General features: G+C 40.6%; 1 protein-coding gene across 2 annotated transcripts in view; it reads right to left on the bottom strand.

Annotated features, from left to right (window-relative positions):
• The window catches only part of LOC143283763 (uncharacterized), a 45529-nt gene that overhangs the window by 7744 nt on the left and 20596 nt on the right, over positions 1 to 17189 (bottom strand). For both annotated transcript variants that reach the window (XM_076590102.1, XM_076590103.1), the window contains exons 14-24: positions 16930 to 17042; positions 15615 to 15755; positions 14222 to 14399; positions 11703 to 11840; positions 10459 to 10634; positions 9406 to 9642; positions 5915 to 6081; positions 4741 to 4805; positions 4011 to 4173; positions 1930 to 2035; positions 713 to 834 (exon numbers count right to left, since the gene is read on the bottom strand). In XM_076590102.1, coding sequence (XP_076446217.1) covers positions 713 to 834; positions 1930 to 2035; positions 4011 to 4173; positions 4741 to 4805; positions 5915 to 6081; positions 9406 to 9642; positions 10459 to 10634; positions 11703 to 11840; positions 14222 to 14399; positions 15615 to 15755; positions 16930 to 17042 — 1606 coding nt within the window. The remainder of the gene's footprint in view (positions 1 to 712; positions 835 to 1929; positions 2036 to 4010; positions 4174 to 4740; positions 4806 to 5914; positions 6082 to 9405; positions 9643 to 10458; positions 10635 to 11702; positions 11841 to 14221; positions 14400 to 15614; positions 15756 to 16929; positions 17043 to 17189) is intronic.

The following is a 17189-nucleotide window of genomic DNA, read 5'->3' as shown; positions in this document are numbered from 1 at the left end:
TGCACACGCGTGTGTGTGCATGCATGAATATTGTTACTAATCATCTTGTGCGTGCATGTGTGCACACACGTTCCTGTGATGCAAACATATGTAATCATCTGGTCTGTGCGTGTATGTTTGTGGAAAACTTTAACGATGGCATTTTCTCAGCAACCATGATTTAAGAATGAGTGAGCCCAAAGCACAATCCAACACATAATGTTACTGTGTCTGACAGGATTTGAACCAATGGCCTACAAGCTCTCAGTTCATGATGCTCACCACCAGCATTGGTCAAAACAAAAAGTTACGTTATCATCGTTGGTTTAAGAAAAAAAAATTAAAGGTTACCACACACCTACATGAACAAGTACATATGCTCACATAATAATAATCTAATATATATAGCGCTTTTCCATGTAAAACATCCTCAACTGCATTGTACATAGTAAAAAATTGGAAAATAAAACATGTATTTATACACCAAAATGACAAATTACAAACATACCCCAACATCCAACCAAACATTAAGAGTAATTTATGTACGTACACATACAAAACCACATCAAGCAAAACACACAATGTACATATCAAACACAACAATATCACCAAACATCACACAATCGAAGCAGAGTAGTTATCACAGTCAATCAGTATAAATCAAACGTTCTTTTTAAATCAGAGGGGGGGAAAAAACAAAAAACAGCACAGCTGAGGTGCTAACTCCACTCACTGCAGATTGTCGGGATCATTGAAGATGGATGCCCAGTGTTGCCTCATCTGGGCACTGGTGGAGCCGTCCATGCGGAAATAATCCTCTCCCTTCACCCATCGCTTGCCAAACTGCTCCTTCAACTGATAAGTCGTATTGTTGCAATGTTATAATCAAGCTGTGGTACAACTCTGCAAACTCTATGGTATCACCTTTGAACTGTTAAAAAACAGCAGCAAATTCAAGGTTGAAGATCAGAAATGGATCCACCCACTATCTATGTCTAAATACAACAAATTAAAGACTGTAGATCAGAAATGACACTACTTACATCTTCCTCTTCGTTCGTGGGCTGCAACTCCCATGCTCACTCATATGTGCAGGAGTGGGCTTAAGTGTATGACCGTTTTTACCCCGCCATGTAGGCAGCCATTCTCCGTTTTCGGGGGTGAACTTACATCTAAATACAGCAAATCAGACGCTGCAGATCATATATGGATCTGTCCATTACTTACATCTAAAGACAGCCGATTCAGGACTATCACTGTCAACAGTCATCCTGGGATCTGCAAAGTACTGTGAATGTGTTGTAATTCATACGGAGCCACAGACAGAATCTGATGAAGCAATCAGGCTAAAAAAAAACACTGGAAACTTTCCCTACATGCTACTTTGTCTGAACCACAGCCACAAGGAAAACTGGTCAAAGTAAAAGAGGGGGTGATAAAACTTGCCCATATCCACATTCTAACCTACCACCACTGAAACTACAAGCATCAGATTCTTACAATTTCACATCTACATCTCAGTCAGTGAAAACTTCATCAGTTATCCAATGCTGCATCACTCTGTAATATCCTTAGGTGTCATTCTTTTTAATTAAACACCAGACTCATTCAAACATTGCCCAAAGCTGCTGATCAGTGAGTCCCAGTGAAGCCTGATCAGTTACAACAGACACCAACACAAACCAATCCTCTGTGCTCTGCATTCTCAGGGGCTGTGAAATATGGTATGCCACAGCAGACACCACAGTACGTGTTTGTCAATAAAATTTACAAGCAAAAGGCATATTTCTTTGCATAACTACCAGTATAATTCTTTGTGTCCTGTACCTTATAAGCTCGCAGACCTGTCTAAACTCACAGCAGTGAAGAGGCATTCCATCAAATACTACCGTTGCTACTGCTATCCTCAGAGAGGTTCACACTCATGACTAGTACCACAGAAACACACACCTCCTCATCTGGCTGATCCTGGGTGTCCTCTGTGAACTTGGTGTCCACTTGCTCCAGGAAATACTCAATGATGTCCAGAGACAGCAGACTCTGGCTGAAGATCAGCCTGCACAGCAGGTATTGTCACCATGAAAACAAAACATAGCATGGCTTCATACAAAGACAGATTCAAATCATGTTCCTTTGAATCAAACTTGCTATATCAACATCCCTAAGACCGATCACCTTTTTATTTTTTATCATTTATAACAAAAGGCACCTGCTTTAATACAAGGTACAATGTCATTCTGTAGATTAAACTTAAAACAACAAGTAGACATGTATTTTCCAAAAATAAAGCATGACAGCTTGTGACAATCCAGTTTGTATATGCAAGAAAAAAGCATTGGCAACCACCACCATCTAATGTGAGGGAGGGGGGTTGGGGGGGGGGAGCAGTTGGCTCTAACTGATGGTTGGTGAAGTGATGCCATGACATCACTGTTATGACGTTTTAAAAGCCATAACCCCACACACATCCCCAGCCTATTTACAACCATACTGTTTTGACAGTAAATATTACATAGCATTTGTCATGTCAGTTTAATGTCTGACAGCACTCAAAACAATAAGGCAAGTGTACATGCTGAATCAAAAACTGCTCTGCACAATGCTCTGCACAGATTTCAAATGGCAATTCTATTTTAACAGTGTGATTCTTTTTCAGTTCTTTCTCACTAAAAAAAAAAAAAAAAAAAAAAAAGGGGGGGGGGGGCAGTTTTTTTTTATTTCTTCACTCTTCTCATTCCACATTTTGTCCACACCCTTATACTGCACACAACTCCCACTTTGTCCACAACACACATTTTTCCCCACACCCTCACACAGCACACAACTCCCACTTTGTCCACAACACATTTTTCCCCACACCCTCACACAGCACACAACTCCCACTTTGTCCACAACACATTTTTCCCCACACCCTCACACAGCACACAACTCACACTTTGTCCACAACACACATTTTTCCCCACACCCTCACACAGCACACAACTCACACTTTGTCCACAACTCACATTTTCCCCACACCCTCACACAGCACACAACTCCCACTTTGTCCACAACACACATTTTTCCCACACCCTCACACAGCCACAACTCCCACTTTGTCCACAACACACATTTTTCCCCACACCCTCACACAGCACACAACTCACACTTTGTCCACAACACATTTTTCCCCACACCCTCACACAGCACACAACTCACACTTTGTCCACAAACACATTTTTCCCCACACCCACACAAGCACACAACTCACTCTTTGTCCACAACACACATTTCTCCCCACACAGCACACAGCTCACACTTTGTTCTCAACTCACATTTTTCCCCACACCCTCACACAGCACACAACTCACACTTTGTCCACAACTCAAATTTTTCACACCCTCACACAGCACACAACTCACACTTTGTCCCAACTCACATTTTCCCCACACCAGCACACAACTCACCCACTTTGTCTCCAACTCACATTTTCCCCACACCCTCACACAGCACACAACTCACCACTTTGTCCACAACTCCACATTTTCCCCCACACCCTCACACAGCACACAACTCACACTTTGTCCACAACTCACATTTTCCCCACACCCTCACACAGCACACAACTCACACTTTGTCCACAACTCACATTTTCCCCACACCCTCACACAGCACACAACTCACACTTTGTCCACAACTCACATTTTCCCCACACCCTCACACAGCACACAACTCACACTTTGTCCACAACTCACATTTTCCCCACACCCTCACACAGCACACAACTCACACTTTGTCCACAACACATTTTTCCCCACACCCTCACACAGCACACAACTCACACTTTGTCCACAACTCACATTTTTCCCACACCCTCACACAGCACACAACTCACACTTTGTCCACAACTCACATTTTTCCCACACCCTCACACAGCACACAACTCCCACTTTGTCCACAACTCACATTTTCCCCACACCCTCACACAGCACACAACTCACACTTTGTCCACAACACATTTTCCCCACACCCTCACACAGCACACAACTCACACTTTGTCTCCAATCTCCTCACACATACGCAGAATGTCAAAGAGCAGCATGAGCTTCCCGCTGTGTTCCATTTTATGCTGGTCCTCCTCCTTCACGTATTCGGCCCACCACTCACCGCTCACGGCTTGAGGGCTCGATTCTGCTGTGTCGTTTGATTGGTCATCTACAAGAAAAGAAATGATTATATGTCAACATGACTTTCGAGGGTTTGATTTTGTGTCCACTGATCTATTATCCTGATGACAGAAAGGTTTATATGCCAACATACCTTAAAAAATTATTATCATATGTATGAATTACTCTTGATTCAGAGGTATGAAGCAACAACAAAAAAAAGAAAAATTTTTTAAAAAGGACAAAATATAAATACAAGAAAATTGAAAACTAGAGAAACCATAAACTGGAAATTGGGGGGAAGGGGAAGCTATTTTGCAGAAGAGGTAAGTTTAAAAGATAGACTGGAAAGAGCCGAGTGCAGAGATTGGACAAAGTGGAAAAGGGAGCTTGTTCCAAGTGTACGGTCCAGAGACAGGATAACGAGCAGCAATCATCATGGAGTGTTTAATCTGGGAACATGGAATCAGAGTGGATCTGAAGCTGACCGCAGAGAGCAAGACAGAGTGAAAATGTGAAGCCAGTCACAGGGACAGGAAGAAGAAGGCTTGTCTTTGCATTTTCTTCCCTGTGAGACAGACAGCCAAAGGAGAGACTGGATTGCAAGAGGACTTACCTGCTTCACCGCCTCTTGATCTTGTTTTCCAGTCATTCACAACTTCATCCCTGTCACTACCAGACCTGGACCAAGAACAAGTAACTAACATGTCACAAAGTGTAAAGTAGTAATAAAAACATAGAAATCATAAAAGAAATAGAACGCCAGTTTAAAGAAAGAAAAACCACAAAAGCTTCCAAAACTGACCATAAATAAACATTATAAAAATTAAGCTGTATGCACACACAAACAGAACCATTTCATCCAACAGAGATGATAAAATATTCTCGAAGCACTAAAAGTACATACATCATTGTGTGCATGCGTGCATATGTGCATGTGTGTGTGTATGTGTACGTACGTACATGTCCAATGAAACATCTTCAGAATCCTCATAAGTGTGTTACCTATTTTCATTTTAAAAAAATCATATCAGTATCTAGGTACAACAAAACAAAATGATTTTTTTTTAAAGTTAAGGTTAAAGATTCCACAGGGGCAGCAAATTCATATTCACTGTGTCTACAGCATGGCATAGGAAGGCCAGGCCCAATCCTCTCCTCTCACTCGTTAACCTTCCCCAACCGAAGTCAGGTACCCATTCATACCTGGGTGGAACGAGTCAAATCGGAGTAAAGTACATTTCCAAAAGGTGAAACACCATGCCAAAACAGGATCTCAGACCATGATCACTGGTCAACACTGGATCAGAAGTCCAATACCTAAGCAATTCTGCCATGGCAACCCGTAAAAGAATATGTATTTGGGTATTCTCTTCAACAGGCAAATTTAGTAATTAGAAAAGAAGTGATGGGGGAAGAACGCGAAAAAGGAGGAGTCCACTAAAGAAAAAATCTTATTTTTAAAGATATTTCCCCTTCCTCTATGAGATACGTGGTAAAGGAAAAGTCTTGCGTCTACAGACGTCTCATAAAACATAAATCATATTGCATAAAATATCCACATCTTTAATCTTCCCCCTTGAACATGATATAACAACAGAATTTTTGTTTTCACTATAGATGTCTCATAAAACACAAATCATACTGCATAAAATATCCACATCTTTAATCTTCCCCCTTGAACATGATATAACAACAGAATTTTTGTTTTCACTGTTTTGTTTTCACAAAATTAAAAGTGATTCTCTTGAAAATAAAGAAAGGAAGAAAAGATATTCTGATGCACTAACTTCTTTTTCCGAAGGCGTTTGCTGCGATGACCTGAACTTGTGCCTTCTCCAGCACTGTCGTCATCTGACACAGCCTTTTCTGATTCACTGCTACTGCTGCTGCTGTTGAACGACTGCTCATTGGAGTCCTCATCGTCGATGAAAGAATCATTGTCATCGTATCTCACCTGGAAACAAGATCACACATCCATCACAGCTGATGTGAAGAACTGATGAGGAACCATGTTGTTACACATATCTCTGTTCTTGATAAAACAATGCTGTACTCATCTCTGTCTGCAGCACATACTTCATTATCATCCCAATGTACAGCACATATCTTATTCTAATCCCGATATACAGCACATATCTTATTCTAATCCTGATATACAGCACATATCTTATTCTAATCCTTATATACATTACATACCTTATTCTAATCCCTATATACATCACATGCCTTATTCTAATCCCTGTATACATCACATGCCTTATTCTAATCCCTATATACATCACATACCTTTTCTATCCCTGTATACATCACATGCCTTATTCTAATCCTTATATACATCACATGCCTTATTCTATCCCTATATACATCACATACCTTATTCTAATCCCTGTATACATCACATGCCTTATTCTAATCCCTATATACATCACATACCTTATTCTATCCCTGTATACATCACATGCTTTATTCTATCCCTGTATACATCACATGCTTTATTCTATCCCTGTATACACCACATGCCTTATTCTATCCCCTGTATACATCACATAACTTATTCTAATCCCTATATACATCACATACCTTATTCTATCCCTGTATACATCACATGCTTTATTCTATCCCCTATATACACCACATGCCTTATTCTAATCCCTGTATACATCACATGCCTTATTCTAATCCCTATATACATCACATACCTTATTCTATCCCTGTATACATCACATGCTTTATTCTATCCCCTGTGGATACACCACATGACTTATTCTCATCCCCAAACAGGCATGAGATTGGGAAATTGTGATTGAGTCTGAAAGGTGGGGGGCTGAAGGTTTTCCTCAATTTCAAACCATGAAATCTGCACTTGCGGGCCACCGGTGCTGCCGAGGTATTCCAACCCACAGACGACAAAAAATCCGTCCAATTCTTCCTAAACGGAAGTGTTTTTGCTTCCAAACCTGTAAAGTCAGCCTTGGGGACAAAATATTCAAAATCATGTCTCATGTGTGTGTGTGTGTGTGTGTGTGTGTGTGTGTGTGTGTGTGTGTGTGTGTGTGTGGTTTCAATGCAACTCTCTGTGTGTATGTGAGAAAGAGAGACAGACAGACAGACAAAGAGATTGAGAATAGGGGTCGGGCTGGACATGGGAGGAAAGAGTTAAAGTTCATGTATGTGCACTGCTTTAAATACAACTCTCTGTGTGTTAAACTCTTTGTGTGAGTGAGTGAGTGAGTGAGTGAGTGAAAGTGTGTGTGTGTGTGTGTTTTCAAGGAAAATGTTCTTAGCACAGAAGTTTGCACTGTACCAATATAAATGACCATCTGGTATCTTCAGCTGTTGTCTCTGTTCCACTAACATGCATGTGTATTGTTTGAGGAAAGAAAGGGGGAAGTGGAATGACTGGAGGGAGGAGGGGGTGGGTCTGTGACTGGTTGTGTCACTTACAAGCAGTCAAGGATTCTCAGCTAGTGGTCAGTGTCTTGGCTCAGTGCCAAAATTGCCACAGTCATTGACAGTGGTTTCATACCCCCACCCCCTCCTCTCCCCCCCTTTCCTCAGCACTGGTAGAGACTCAAGAGAGAGGGGAGGAGTACATCAACAGATCATGAAAGTTACGTCTGCAGGAGGGGGTGCGGGGGTTTGGGGAGTGACTTTTTTCGCTCTGAAATCAACTGCTCTTCCACTGAAAATAGCGGATCCACCGAGAGTTCCCCAGCAAGTGAGCGTGAGTGCGCACACGCATGTGTATGTGTGGTTTCAATTCAACTGTTTTTAATGCAAATGTGAAAACAGATTTCCGTGCCTAGACTGAAGAGTTGCACCCATACAATCTGACACCAATTGCACTTGGCCTTGCCCGCGGTGTTCATTTCATGAATGGCGTCGCCTACCAGTAAAGTTATTTTTTTTATTCTTCACTTCTGTTTTCATGATCTCATCTTGCCAGACCCAGTTCCACTTATTATTCACTTCTTTATCAATCTCTGCTGCAAAAATCCTCAAATCCTTTGTGAGTTTTCTCATTTTGTCAATGACTTAAGACGATTGACGAAATCAGGTATCTTTGCAAGTCATGAAGCCTGCAAGCGAGTTTTGTAATTCTGACCGAATACGAGATAAGATGAATGATGACAGAGGAGCAACGGAACACTTATTCTCAATTGGTTCGCTTATCCAAACATGGGGTATTTTAGCAAATGTTGTGAGTCGGTCTTGTCGATCGGTCGGACAACGTTCGTGCAACCTTCGTGGGTCGGAAAAAAAACCTCACCCCCCCTCCACCCCTCCGATTTTCTCAACAGATTTACGCGAATCTCAAAAATGGCCTTTGGAGCTAATTTTCGGTCGAAATCCGACTATAGTCAGAAAAATCTTATGCTTGCCAAGTACAGGACAAATCTTATTCTATCCCTGTGTACAGCACATGTCTTATCCCCGTATACATTACATATCTTATTCTCATCCCTATATACAACAAATATCTTATCCCTATGTATCGCTTGTATCTTATTCTTATCCCTATATACAGTACATATATTCTCATCCCTATGTATAGCACATATATTATCCCTATGTACAGTATAAATTTTATTCTTCACAGTGCACATCTTATTCTCATCTCTATGTACAGCACATATCTTATCCCCATACACAGCATATATCTTATTCCCATCGCTGTATACAGCACATATCTTATCCTATGTACAGCACAGATCTTATTCTTACCCTTATACACAGTATATATCTAATTCTCTTTTCTATGTACAGCACATATCGTATCCCTATGTGCAGCACATATCTTATTCTCATCGGTATATACAGCACATATCCTATCCCTATGTACAGCATACATCATATTCTAATCCATATGTATAACACATACCTTATCTTCAACCTTGTGTATAGTACATATCTTATTCTTATCCCTATGTAAAGCACACACCTTATTCTTATCACTGTGTAAAGCATATAACTTATTCTCATCCCTATGTAAAGCACATACCTTATTCATATCCCTGTGTAAAGCACGTACATTATTCCCATACCAATGTAAAGCACACACATTATTCACATCCCTGTATAAAGCATATATCTTATTCTTATCACTACTTACAGCAAAAACATTATTCTTATCCCTATGTAAAGAACATACCTTATTATTCTCATCCCTATGCAAAGCACACACCTTCTTATTCATATCCCTATGTAAAGTACACACCTTATTCCCATCTCAACGTACAACACACCTTATAATTTCATCTCTCTGTGCAGCACCTACCTTGCTCTCATCTCTGATTTCAGCCAGCTTGAGCACCCAGGGATGTGTCCAGATCTTCATCAGGTTCTGGTAGTCTTTGAAGAGGCGAGCTCCTTTGGAGGTGATCTGTCCGTCCACCTGCCCGCTTCGGTTTAGGTACTCCTCATACAGACTCATCTGCATCTCTGACAGGCGTACAGATATCACATACTCCTGCTTCGGGGGCAGGAACTTGGTCAATGCAGAGTAGTCCCGTCTCTAAAAAATAGGTGGGGGAAAAAACGAAAAAAAAAGAAAAAAAGAGAACACTTTAAATGGTTAAAACAATGGTGATAATTACCTTAAGACGATATCATCAGGTAATGTCTTGTTTTATAATGAGAAAAATGTGCACAGTTCGAGCAATGGCATGATTATTTGTACAAGCAATACTGTGAACAGTTAATAAACAATTTTCAACAACCCACACACAGCAGGAAATTGAAATAAATCTACTGAATGAAAGATCATTTCTTCTGTATCCACTGGGTTGCACCTCCCACAATGTCGTAATTATCAACTCATGAACTTTTACATGTATGACCTGTCCTTATCCACACTATTTAGGCATGTGTGCATGCTCAGTATGTTGAGGTTTTCATACCCCATGTAATACAGAATACAGGATCTTAAACTTGCACGTATATGATCTTGTGTAGGAATACATACACATAAAGGGGATTAAGGCACAATCTGGTCAGTACAATATGCTTAACTGGGAGATCAGAAACATCTCCACCCTCAATCCAACTGGCACCAGGATCAAACCCAGGACTCTCAGATTGACAGTTAAATGCTCTAACCACTTGGCTATTGCGCCAATCAATGACATTCACTTATAAAAACAAGATGTGGTCTATACTTTACTCCTATTTCCCTGGACAAAAACATTCACTCATACACACAAGATACGCTATATCCTTTACTCTTTCCCCAGTCAACGACATTCACTCATGCACACAAAATTTTCTCTTTTATCTACTCCTGCAGTCTCCAAGCAAAGTTTAATACTCCTTGTTTCCGGCTGAGCCTTACCTGGACACAGCCTGCCAGCAGTTCGTGCAGAACATGTGCTCTGTGCTTCATGACGCGCACGTCTCTGCCAGTGGAGTCCGAGTGCTGGCCGTTGATGATGGGGTTCACAAAGCGGTTGGCAAACTCCTTCTTCGTACCCAGCAGTTTGGGCTTGACAAAGTCCACCATGCAATGATCTGTCAGTCAGCCAAAGACAACATCAATAGATAAATTTGAAATGAAGGCAATACAAAATTCTGACCCAAGACAGAGTGCAACACTTATTTCAGACACTCCTCATCTTTACCATGAAATGTGAGAGATAAAAGTCAAGATCAAATATTGATACGGCAAAAATTATTGCAAGTGCTTGTCAAATGATGAAAGGTGAAAAGATTGATTAGGAGATGAGGTTGTGATGTACATACCTACAACCCGTCATTTATAAATATTCATAAAAAGTAGCTTCCCTTGATCAGTATGCTAGAACAACTAGTTGCTCACAAATCATTCAGCTTCAGACTGGCCCAGACCTAACCACAGCAGGCAGTTTAAAACAAAAGATAGGTGAGGACAAAAAGGCAATATCTGTTTTTAACACACAAACCAAGCATGTTAAGATCTGACATCTATGACTAGCTTACCCACAGCAAAACTTAGGGTTCAGTTACATAACCACACCGACATAAACCTTTCTGAATGTGTACAACATTACTCACAAGGTGGTGATTTACAATGCTATACATACACTTTTATCCTGAGTATGTCAAAATCTGGATCTGACCATGAACTGAACACAATGTTTACAGTGATTCACTGATGTCATCCCAAGCTGGACAAAACATAAACTACATCAATCTGAACACAAAACAAAAATGGAATTTGTTAAACCACAAACACACACACACACACACATACAGAGAGAGAGAGACAACCAAAACACATGTGAGCCAAACACTAAAACTGTCAATATATCAAAATGGTAAACAAATTGTAATAAAGCATTCATAAACCTTTGACAAATACCACACACACACAAACAACCACCCAGAAACAGTATGACTCATATTTACCTCTGCAAATTACACAAAAAAAAGAATAGAGAACAAAAACAGTACAACTGATATTTAGATCTCCTCAAAGCAAAACATCCTTTTCATATCCCAAGGACACACACAAACACAAACCAAACTGACTCCCATTTCACGCGCTGTCAACCAACAAGATCTGACAGAGACATACATGCCAACAAGACCACAACTCACACTCCACCAAGTTGTTCTGCAGCGGGGTTCCTGTTAGGACGATCCTGCGTCGGGTCTTGATCTGGTTCACAGCCTTGGACAGGGCTGAGGCGGCGTTCTTCATCAGGTGACCCTCATCACACACCACGATTTCTGGACCTGCACAATGACACACACCACTTTGAGCAACAGTCTCTGGACCTGCGCAATGACACACACCACTTTGAGCAAGTCTCTGAACCTGCACAACGACACACACCACTTTGAGCAACAGTCTCTGGACCTGCACAATGACACACACCACTTTGAGCAAGTCTTTGGACCTGCACAATGACACACACCACTATGAGCAACAGTCTCTGAACCTGCACAATGACACATACAACTCTAAGCAACAGTCTCTGGGCCTGCACAATGACACACACCACTATGAGCAACGGTCTCAGGACCTACATAAATGACACACACCACTTTGAGCAAGTCTCTGGACCTACATAAATGACACACCACTTTGAGCAAGTCTCTGGACCTGCACAATGACACACACCACTTTGAGCAACAGTCTCTGAACCTGCACAATGACACACACCACTTTGAGCAACAGTCTCTGGACCTGCACAATAACACACACCACTTTAAGCAACAGTCTCTGGACCTGCACAATGACACACACCACTTTGAGCAAGTCTCTGGACCTGCACAATAACACACACCACTTTAAGCAACAGTCTCTGGACCTGCACAATGACACACACCACTTTGAGCAACAGTCTCAGAACCTACATAAATGACACACACCACTCTGAGCAACAGTCTCAGGACCTACATAAATGACACACACCACTCTGAGCAAGTCTCTGGGCCTGCACAAAGAGACACACCACTTTGAGCAAAGGTCTCAGGACCAACATAAATGACACACACCACTTTGAGCAACAGTCTCAGGACCTACATAAATGACACACACCACTTTGAGCAACAGTCTCTGGACCTGCACAATGACACAAACCACTCTGAGCATGTCTCTGGGCCTGCACAACACACACACACACACACACACACCTCTAAGTAACTGTCTGAACCTACACACACACAACTTTGAGCATCAGAATCAGGACCTACATAAATGACACACACAACATTAAGCAACAGTCTCTGAAACTTTACAATGACACACAAACACACACAACTCTGAGCGAAAGTCTTTGAACCCACACAATGACACACACACACAACACTTTGAGCGACAGTCTCTGGACCTACAGAATAACACAGAACAAATCTGAGCAACACTCTCAACATACAGATTTCACATTAAGGGCAGAATAAAACTGAAATAGCCACCAGTGGACCTCCAGATTTCACACACACACACACACACACACACACACACACAAGATATCAAAACAAGATAAAACTGAACATTTCTCTAAAATTGAACAATGATCTCTTGAACTGTTCTTGCTCTTCTTGCTTATAGTCCAGCCGACCCACAGGGCCATATCAGGACTGTCAAACTATATAAATGCTAAACAGCACCAACATAAATCTGTCACATCTACAAAAAACCAAGACAAACCCACAAAACACAATTCATGACACAGTATATCCCAACCATTTAGCTCCTTATGGCAAATAAGACTAGGCCATGCTGAGGACGCCAACCATTCCGCTTAATTTATCATCCCCAGATTACAAAAAATCGTCAACTACAGGTTGAACGTAAAACATGAAATGAATTTGAAACAATGAACTTTGCGCCTACAGATTTCACATAAAACACCAAATAAACTGAAATATTGATTTCTGGACAGTCTATGTAAAACAACAGCAAAAAAAAAAAAAAAAAAAAAAAAAAAAAAAAAAACACACACCCCCCAAAACAAACAAACAACAGGATCAACAGATTTCATACAAAACACAGAACAAATCTTAAGTATGTCCTCTGATCCAGATTTCATATGAAACACACAGCAAATTTATGCTACAATATCTGGACCTAAACACTGAAAATAAAAACGTAATTAAAAAAAAAAAAAAACGAAAAGATTTAAAACATACAAAAACATTTTATAAACCCATCTAACACATTTACTTCACTGACTGAAAACTTCAGTAATTCTTACGGATCAATAAGAGTTTTGTAGAAGACTGCTTTCTGAAACTTCAATCACTCACAAGGATGAATCAGTGTTTTGAAGAAGATGGTTCACATGTAAAGAACCCACCTGGATCAATACGGGTTCTGTGGAAAACGCCTTTCTGAAACTTCAATAACTACCACAGATCAATCATGGTTTTGAGGAAGATGGTTCAGAGCTGAAGAACCCACCTGGATCAATACGGGTTCTGTGGAAAACGCCTTTCTGAAACTTCAATAACTACCACAGATCAATCATGGTTTTGAGGAAGATGGTTCAGAGCTGAAGAACCCACCTGGATCAATACGGGTTCTGTGGAAGACGCCTTTCTGAAACTTCAATAACTACCACGGATCAATCATGGTTTTGAGGAAGATGGTTCAGAGCTGAAGAACCCACCTGGATCAACAAGGGTTTTGTGGAAGATGGCTTTCTGCTTCTTGTTCTTCACCCTCGTGCCCTGAGAGAGGTTTCTCAGCATCTCATATCCCATGATCAGGATGCCTCCATCCCTGTGCCACTCCTCCAGAAGGTCTGCCCTGTGATTGTTCTGCTTCACACTGGACAGCTCGTACACCTGCAGCAAACATGATGGCATGTACAGGAGCTGTGGCCTAGAGGTAAAGCGCCCAACTGGGAAGCGGGAGTACAGGTGTTCAAGTACCGTATGGACCAGGATTTTTACTCCTCCCTCCACTAGACCTTGAGTGGGTGGTCAAGTGTTAATCATTTGGATGACTGACAGGTCTCATGTGCAACATGCACTTAGCCCATGAAAAAGAACCCACATCTACAAAAAGGTTGCCCATGGCAAAATTCTACAGAAAAATCCACTTGAGTAGTATAACACACTCGTGGACAAGAAAAAAAAACTTTTTTCCCCCCCATATGGTTGGTGCTGCACTGTTACCGGTAATGCACTCTCCTGAGGGAAAGCAACTCATACCAAGAAATGTATTTGTGACAAAAACACAAAAATAAAACAAACAGTACACTGAATACCAACATATACATTATACATATGCATACACATACATCGATCATGTGTTCACTTGCAATCACTTTCTTTTTTTTTTTTTACCTTTTTTTTTTAACAGAGGAATGCACAGAACACGAAGAACTAGGCATCTACTAATCAAGAAATTTTGTACAACTTTTCAGGAAGTCACAACATCAGCATCACTATTAACTTTAATTGAAATTTAACTTTTACTGTCATCTATTCTATATTCTCTTCCACACACACACACACACACACACACACATGTGCATATAGCTGATCAAGCTTCTTAACCCTTTCACCGCCAATCAATTTAGAGTACAGAATTCCCTTGTGGTATAAACACAGAAAAGACAATGGCTAAGAAAAGCTGGGGATTCCCCCTGCTATGTACAGAAAATATGGCCTATCCTACCACCAAACATTAAGTGCAGTAGGTTCATGGATAACATACCAATGAATGGTCGCCTTTCTGTGACATGGGTCCTCTACCACGCCTGTGCATAAATGCGAGCTTGGCAGTGAAAGGGTTAAACGTGAGACAAAAAAAAAAAAAAGTCAAAATGTGAGTATCATTCGTTTTAATTCTAATAAAATTTTACAGTGTTAATTATTTTACATTCATTAATTTAACAATCTGGCACACACACACAAACATACATACACAATACACACAGCTTTATGCATAATTCCACCTATTGCACACTGCTAACAACACAATTTACCAAACACTCCCCTCCCTACCCCCCTCGCCTCCCTCCCACCACAACCAGCACAGAACAGGTGTCATACATCCAGTTTGTCTTTCTCTTCCAGCCACATGTCAAACTCGTTCTGCCAGTTGAGCACGGTGTTGAGAGGCGACACCACCAGACATCGCTTCACCTTCGTCAGCTTCTTGTGACTCATCACCGTGTGCACAAAGGACACGACCTGACGACACATGTTAATTAACCATCACTGCTCCATGAACCAAAAAAATGAAACAAAATAAAATAAATAAATTGATAACAATCACTTCACTACCATTAACTGAAAAAAATCACTGCACCATAAACCAATAAAAAGAAAAAAATGGAACCCCTACTCCCCAAAGAGATAACTAACATTAGAAGTAAGTGTGACTGACTGATTTTTGTAATAATAGTTTATTTCTATTGCACCTTTCAAGTTTCATTAAATACAATAATACTCAAGGCAGATCACACAAGTAAAATATAACAGAAGAGAAACATTTTACACAAAAATCACAGCCTTTTTTTTTTTGTTATATTGAAAAGTTTGCAGCCAGGGTCAAGGAGCTGCTGAACCGAAGTGCATGTCATCATACCAAAACAAAAGTAAAACATTGAGGAAAAGAAAAAAAAATTCATAGACAAAATGGCAATACAAAAATCTATATAATGTGGAAATATTCCCACTTGTACACCACCATTATATACAGAATACACTTCCTTTCTCTCTGGATTTAGATTAGCATGTCTGAAGAACCAAACCTTTGGCCTCCATCATGGTAAAAACTGAGCAAGCACAACACAGAAAAATTGGCTATGTGGCACTTCAGGTTGTTACTGGCAGGCCACCTCTTTTCACTTCTTCCAACACTCACGCCTGGTCAGGCATCTGCTTGGCAGATGTGGTGTAGTGTATATGGATTTGTCCGAACGCAGTGACGCCTCCTTGAGCTACTGAAACTGAAACTGAACTCATGCCTGTCTAATGTACACTGCAGCTCACAACAGCTGAAACAGCGACTACACTTTGCTTGTGAAAACTTTTCACTTCACAGGTCTTCATTTTCACTCCTTGTTTTGAAATGACTGAAAATATTCCAATATGGAAATGACAGCAACTGAGAAACAGTAACATTCCAGGAACACAAACCAGAAAAAAAAAAAAAAAAAAATGCTGATTTCATTTTATTGCTACAAAAATACAGAAGACATTCAGTACAATTACAACATATCAAAATGTCACCAAATACCACTAAACTGTCCATGGATATTATGCAGTTATGAACTATTTTCCCTGCAAGTCCAAGTTTCTAGTTAGTTATGCTTCAGCAACTGCTGACTAATACTCCATCAGAAAGGTTAAACACACTTACAGACAAAGTTTTCCCCAGACCCATGCAATGCGCCAGAATACAGCCGGCAGAGGCCTCGGGTTTCTTACATCGCTCCAAGGATTCAAACAAACAGTCCCACATGAACTGAACAGCTGAAACACGAAAGAAAAAAAAAAAAAATGTTAACTAACAGCAAAATTTAGAAATCAGTCATTCTGTGCTTATTTGCTAACACTTCAAAATAAATCATCTACTGATCAAATTTCCCAAGTGGGTCAAGGTAAAGTATGTGTAGTTAA

Source organism: Babylonia areolata, chromosome 7 (genome assembly GCF_041734735.1).
Source record: "Babylonia areolata isolate BAREFJ2019XMU chromosome 7, ASM4173473v1, whole genome shotgun sequence".
Taxonomy (NCBI): Eukaryota; Metazoa; Mollusca; class Gastropoda; order Neogastropoda; family Buccinidae; genus Babylonia; species Babylonia areolata.
The sequence above is the reverse complement of the archived record's forward strand: the minus strand, read 5'-3'. Positions and strand labels throughout refer to the sequence as shown.